This window comes from Anarrhichthys ocellatus, unplaced genomic scaffold (genome assembly GCF_004355925.1).
Source record: "Anarrhichthys ocellatus isolate YVR2014 unplaced genomic scaffold, GSC_Weel_1.0 scaffold86, whole genome shotgun sequence".
NCBI lineage: Eukaryota > Metazoa > Chordata > Actinopteri > Perciformes > Anarhichadidae > Anarrhichthys > Anarrhichthys ocellatus.
Window position 1 is genome coordinate 1,376,597 of NW_022280116.1, and position 6,978 is coordinate 1,383,574.

At 41.7% G+C, this 6,978-nt stretch overlaps 1 protein-coding gene across 1 annotated transcript; it reads left to right on the forward strand.

Moving 5' to 3' along the window:
* Positions 1-1,922: 1,922 nt before the first annotated feature.
* On the forward strand, positions 1,923-6,291 carry LOC116398614 (leucine-rich repeat-containing protein 3-like). The gene is made up of 2 exons (XM_031875077.1): positions 1,923-2,383; positions 4,055-6,291. Exon 2 carries the CDS (start codon positions 4,391-4,393, stop codon positions 5,189-5,191), a length of 801 nt encoding a protein of 266 aa, XP_031730937.1. The 5' UTR covers positions 1,923-2,383; positions 4,055-4,390; the 3' UTR covers positions 5,192-6,291.
* The last annotated feature ends 687 nt before the right edge of the window (positions 6,292-6,978 follow it).

Sequence of the window (6,978 nt, forward strand, 5' to 3'; positions counted from 1 at the left end):
GGCCTACCGTCGGCGTTTTTGCAGCGCCATTGAAAAGCTGCATTTTCCTCTTCACCTGCCTGTTGAGCTAGAATTGCCCGGATGAATACATGGAAATCATGAAAGCTGTTGAAACTTGACCCAAAATCTGTGGGTTTGAGACAGGCCCCATGAAAAAACTGCACTCCGCCTTAGCTCAAATGACACCTGGAACATTGGGACCAGCTGACCTACATTTGAATCCCATCGGGGAGAGCAAATGGAAATGAAGCGGTCGGTTAAACTCACTATTCTAAGCCCAGATTTTTTTTGTGTGTGTTCTTCTCAAGGTTATCTCAAAGATTGACATAACACTATTTTTTATAACCTGCACTAAATTGTAACACCTGTACATTTCATGAACAATTTAGCTGCACTGCGCTTCATTTAAAACTGCAATTTAAGTTGCCTGAGCACGGTTTAAATTACCTTTTATTCTAACAAACCAAATGCTGAACGCTTCATTGCATGTGCGGTCATGTACAGTCAATCTGTCGAGGTCACATTGAATCCAACATTGATTACCCTACTGGTGCAAATTGTCCTACTTGTGTTGTTCACACTCCTCCCGTTTCTATAATAAGTATAGCCACATGTTGAACAAAATGTTGCATAACAATCTCTTTACTGAAACTCCACTAATGTCTTCTTTAGGGATAATGTTCACATCTGCTGTTAGATGACGCAGACATGCACGGTGCTTGACTTCGTCTTGGAGTAGCATTAAGTAAAAAAAGACAAACCAAAAACGTATATAGACTTTGCATGCAGTTTGTGAGTGGGGAATAAGCCTCCACAGTTTCAATAGGGCAATTACCACCAGAATACAATGCAGACCGCCAAGCTGGCATCTTGATCCACTGCTGTGCTATAATCCCCCAACATACAGCACTTGGGGTGATTAAAATACTCAATACATCACAGATCAATGTGAGGCAAGGTGTTGAGTTAAGGTGCATGTGTTGCAAGATAAGTGATTCCCAAAATCCTGCTTTCACCCTTTAATTATGACTTAGTTCCTGCATTTTATACTGCAGGACTTGATTAAAACATTGTCAAAAATAAATGGAAGAGCATTTTATTGTTAACTAAGAGATTGACAGAACAGGCAATTCGTCAATTTTGAGAGTTTGGGCTATTTTGTCTTCGGATGGGGTGTTGCCGTAAAAAAAACAAAAACAGGCCATTGTAGGTAAAGAAAGATAATAATTACTGAGCCTGGCAAGGCGGTATTATTGAGAAACAACTAAAGAGTTTCCGAGATTAAATTCATAAATTTGTGAAGAAAAATTTATGACGTTATGAAGTTTTTTTTTCTTCTTGCCAATTTTCTCATAATGACTGATAACCCCTCCCCATGCTCCTTAATTATAGTTTTGTTTTTTTGTTTTGTTTTTTTTACCTACAATGGCCCTATATGTCTTATATTTCAAGCAAGTGGAAAGAAACATCTAAAATACACATTTAGGTGTTTATCTCACTACACTTTGTTCATTTGCATCTGTAGATTTGTCCTAGAATCACAAAAGAGTTAGCATTAATGCCTCAGTCAAATAATTACACATTTCCGAAAAAAAATGTAGTTAAAACAATTGTCTTAATGCAAGTAATCATTTAATTTAGGTATCAAACAACATAATGGTAATTTTAAAAGTTATAACCAAAATACGTGTCGTGTCCTTCACTTGTTATCCGTGGAGTTTGGTGTTCTCATTTGCTTGGTTAAAATTGTTTTAGGTGATTTGGGGGGCAGAGCAGACGGTGCAGCCAGGGGAGGAGGACAGACAGACAGTACGGTCAGTCAGACAGGCGGAGGAACTGAAGGACAAAGGAGAGCTGCCAGCAGAACAGCAGTCCAATCCACGCGCAGCCGGGACTCCTTCTGGCGCCGTGCGCGCGAACGTTCGGAGAGAGTGGTGCGTGATAACACGGACCGGTACGGCTCCTCGAGACCTCGCCTGAACACCAACACCAATATCATCAATATCATCAACATCAACAAGTGTCACTGCCGTGCTGTGTTTAATGAGAAGAGCCACGTTTGGAAATAGGATTCATTTCACTCGGAGATGTAATAACTTCCCCGCGTGCCGCTTAGGAACTTTACCGTCTTTCGTTTATTCCCTCGCGGACATGTGGACGCGTTGAGCAAGCTGACGGGACTTTTTTCTTCTTCCTCCAACTCATTTTTAAGAACTGTAGTAACTGCAGTATTTATTTATTTAGAAAGATGTTCATCCCTCTTTCAACCATGATACAGATGTGATGTGAGCAAACTACTGCTGCGCTATCGACGATGTATCCACATTGGTACTGTAGACAGAAACTGGATAAAAAAAGTATATTAGGATAAAACTCTTTCCCGGTAAGTATAGCTGATTCCTCTAAAACTAGTTGTCAATTAAGTCATTATAGCCTATGTGTATTTATTTATTGCCGATGTAATATTTTAACCACAGAATGTTAATGTGATTACAATCCGCAATATTACAAAACGCAACGAGTCTGCTTACTCTGCACTGAGGCATCATGAGCCTGATTGAATTCAAATCTTTGCCGAGGCTATTCTTTCCTCTGCAGGCGCACCTAATATTCTTATTTAGGGTGGATAAATGTCTACTCTGCTTAATTGTGAGTGAAGCTGTGATACGTTTAGTTGCTTCACTGAAATGATGTATTCCCTTGCAAAAAAATTAAAAAAAACCCAAACATCTGTTGACTATTAAACAGCCAATTTGCCATCTGATTTCATTTTAAAAGAGCAGTTCACACCGATATCTAATATACATATTGTTCCTCTTACATGAGTGCCACTCATCAATCTCGATTGCTTGGTGTGTGTTGTCTAGTTTTGGAGATATGTCAGCCGTAGAGATGTCTGCCTTCTCTCCAATATCATGAGACTATATAGCACTTGGCTTGTGGTCCTCAATGTGCAAAAAAAAAAAAGAAAATCCATTTCACAAACTCAACAGCAATGTCTATTTCCAGAAATCATGACCCAGACAGTTGGGGATAATCTGGAGTTACAGCCCCTTTAGGATATTACAAAAAAAAGAAAGAAAAGATGGTACAAATGACAGATAAGACAAGCTCCAGCACATCACGCATGTGTAAACCTTAACTTAGCCTAAAGGCTACTGTTTGACTTAATGATGTAGTGGTGTCACAACACAAGTGCAGGGTGTTTTAGCTGCCCTTGTGTGTGTAGATGTCCACATCTTGTCCACACCTCCTGCTGAGCTGAGACTGATGGGAACGTGGGGCGCTTATTTAAGACTCTTGCCTGCGTGTGTGTCTGTGTGTCCTGAAGCTAAGAGGTCCTTGGCAAAGACAAATGAAAAAAGAAAAAAAAGATATATATTAGAGAAGAAGACACTGGCTCTGTGGGGCGCATGACCTCGAACACAGCGAGGGGTTTATGGTGCGATCAGTTTAGCCCACCAGAGGGTGCGCAGTTGTAAAGTGATCCTCCTGCAGGACAGCTGGAGTCATTGTAGAGCCCACAGCTACTCCGATCATGCGCCCGGTGAATGAGACATGAGGGAGCTGTGCAAACAAGATTTACCTCATTGTAGGAGTCAGGATCATTTGTTTCATTGTTTTGTTTTTTCTTCTTTGTCCAGCTTTGGCATAATGACTAAAGTGCTCTAATGTCAGAGAATCACTTCATGTAATGTTTTATAGTAGACAATGCTGGCCAAAATTGCGTTATCCTAATTGGACGATCCGATGCTGGCTATGACCCATGAGCACGCCTCCATGGTTTATGAGATTTGCAGCAGTGGAATGGATTTTTCACAATAATCAGATTTTACATTTTGTAAACATTGTGGGAATAGCATTTACTCAGCTCAATTTGGGAAGACAAAAGGCATTTGCCAGCTCACTTACAAAAGGACTGATCTCAGCAGGAGTCACTGTCTGGATGATTCGTCATGTACACTGACAGCAGCTATTACCATCTTCTGCTGCACTGAAGAACTGCACTTTTTTTGCTGTACAGGAATAACCCTATTCTCTTTGTTTCTTTCAGTGCACAACACCGACGGTGCTCCGCTCCGAGCTCTGAGGCTTTCAACGTCGCCACAATAAACCTGAGATTACAGTTCCCTGCCGGAATATGCTCAGTGAGCAGCTTGGCTTTTGGATGAGCTCTTCTGAAACCAATTTCAAAAGATTATACAAAACTCTCTCAAATCAATTTTGAGGAAGTATCTCATAATAAGCCCTTATGTTAGTGTGAATAAACGGATCAGTTTGGGCATTTTGAAAGCTAATGAAGCCACAATCATCACCATTCAGTGCCGCGAAACAGGTGGAACTATGATTGCTTTTGCCTGACAGGACTTGTGGGAGGTCGCTGCTGAATATGCAGGACATAGTAGGGCCTGATATGCCCTGGAAATTCCCTATCTTTGATGGCTTTGGCCTCTTATGGGGCTTGCTCCTTGGATTATTCATTGCAAGTGCACCAGGGATGGCTTGCCCCACGAGTTGTCACTGTATAGAGAAGAGTGGCATGACTGTGGTCCAATGTATGTCTCGCAACTTGGAGAGAGTCCCACCAGATCTTCCAAGAGATACTGTTGTCCTACTTTTGGCATCCAACCACATCACCCACATCCCCAACCACGCCTTCAAAGAACTGCACTACCTTCAGGAGCTGGACCTGTCTCACAATGACATCGAAACTGTGGACCTCGGAGCTTTTCAGGGTGTTTCTGACAGCCTCCTGGTCTTGGATCTATCAAACAATCGCATCCAAAGTGTCCCCAAAGAGGCATTTGCGCGCCTGCGAGCAAAAATCAGCCTCTCGAACAACCCGTGGCACTGCGAGTGCACGCTGCAGGAGGTCCTGAGGGAACTGCGGCTGGACCCCGAGACAGTGAATGAGGTGATCTGCTACACGGCGGTGCAGGAAGAATATGCAGGCAAACCGGTAATCCAGGTGCTGGACTCAGGGATCAACTTCTGCAACTTTCACCACAAGACCACCGACGTAGCCATGTTCGTTACCATGTTCGGGTGGTTCACCATGGTGATCGCGTACGTCATCTACTATGTGAGACACAATCAGGAGGACGCCAGGAGGCACCTGGAGTACCTCAAGTCACTGCCGAGCAGCTCGCAGATCAGCAAGGACTTTGACACCATCAGCACTGTTCTCTAGCAGGGCCGTGTGCGTGCCTGTAAATATGTGAGTAAATGTGTGGTTATGTACTAAATGACTAAAAAGCTGTTGCAACACTAGTGTTTAAGCACATTATTCTGAGGTCTTTCAGTGACTGAAATGGGTCATTTTGGTTTTTCAGGCCCCGTAAATAAATTTTTTTAAATTCCAAAAACATTTACGTTTTATTAAATATGAGTAAATCTGGCTCTAGAACCAGACAGAGCCACAGTGATAGCACATAATAAACAAAATACTCACATTTCCATGATGGATGATAGATCTAGACTAGAGAGATAAATGTTCCCACTCTGGTGTCGATCCACAGTGTGATTGAGTTTGGACTGAGATGAATGAGTCGCACGACTGTGTCCCTCAGTTACTTTGTATCGATTGATTTATGTTGTTCCGGTCAAGGTAAAGGCCTTTTTACGAGACTTTGGCTAACATATGAAATAGGGCAAGATGTTCATATTCAGTGTGCATAAAGCATTTGTAACAGCCCTGTCTCCAGGAAACTACTGACCCAGGAAATAAGGTTACTCTGTGCAAACACTGCATTGTGTCATGTTCAAGACACAAATCTATTCAAACTAGGAGAAGTTGCCATAGTTAAGCAGCTCTGATGTGTCTTTGGTACAGGGCTACTTTATTACCAGGCGATATTCCTGCATTGACGGCTCTAGGTGAAATGTCTTTCACACAGGGTGACAGACAGCATATTGTAATATGCGATGATGTAGAAGTATAGGGGTGCACACAACAAAGTAAACTGATTTGTTATCAGTTATTTATTGGTTAAACAACTGTTAACAGCCGCTTGCTGCTGCTGGTACATGACTTGATCAGAGCAGTGATCAACCTTTAAAATTCATCTGAAAATCAACCCAGTCGCAGAATTTTTTTTTGGCATTGTACAGTATGTCTCTACATTGAAACTAAATGTCTCTGAACCAAAAATACATTTCATATTAACCTACGTGTATGTCAATGTTATAGTGTTTTAACTGCTAATTGCACTTTGGGTGTATCCAAACTGCTTTCTCAATTACGTTTAGATTTAGGCAACATGAATACTTGGTTAGGTTTAGTAAAATATCTTGTTGTGGCTTAAAATAAGTATGTTACTTATGGTTTCACACAGGACACAAACAGTGGTCTCCTTTGCGAAAGTCTTGTGTTTGACCTTATCATCAGGCTCGTCTTCCTCCTTATGTGGACTTAAGTAGACTTTGGTTTTGACGTATCACAATTTTTTTTCTGATCAAACATAATCCGGGAGAAAATATGTTACCTCAAAAGGTAATTAAAAATTCAGTTTCGTAATATGGCAATGTCATTTTTTTGAGACTATGCTGCCGAAAACAGTCGAGAACGCCATGAAACTGCGCATAAAAGGTGTTCACAGGAAAAGGTGTTCACAGGGGTTCGCGGGGAGCTGAGGCCCCCCTCCCAAATCTCAACAACATTCATATGGACCTGCACATCAAGAAGTCGATTGGTTGAGTAAACTCACGTCACAAAGCAGGGTTGAAACAGAGATGAAAGAAACACAGCACAAGCCATGCAAACGTACCCGAACGACCCCTGTTCATTATTGCCTACATGCAGCTTGAAGAAGCATACTTCCAGCCAAATCAGTGGTCTGTTAAAAGCAAATGAACTGAGCTTAAGAGAGGTGTAATAGGTCATAGTAGAGAGATAACTCTCTGTAACCGCTTTCACATTACAGCCTTTTGGTTCAATATTAAAGCCCTATAGGATAACCTGATACGATAGCAGTACCC

Bases quoted from the DNA above. Each gene is read 5' to 3' on its own strand.
- LOC116398614 (XM_031875077.1), top strand. From the start codon at position 4,391: ATGCAGGACATAGTAGGGCCTGATATGCCCTGGAAATTCCCTATCTTT.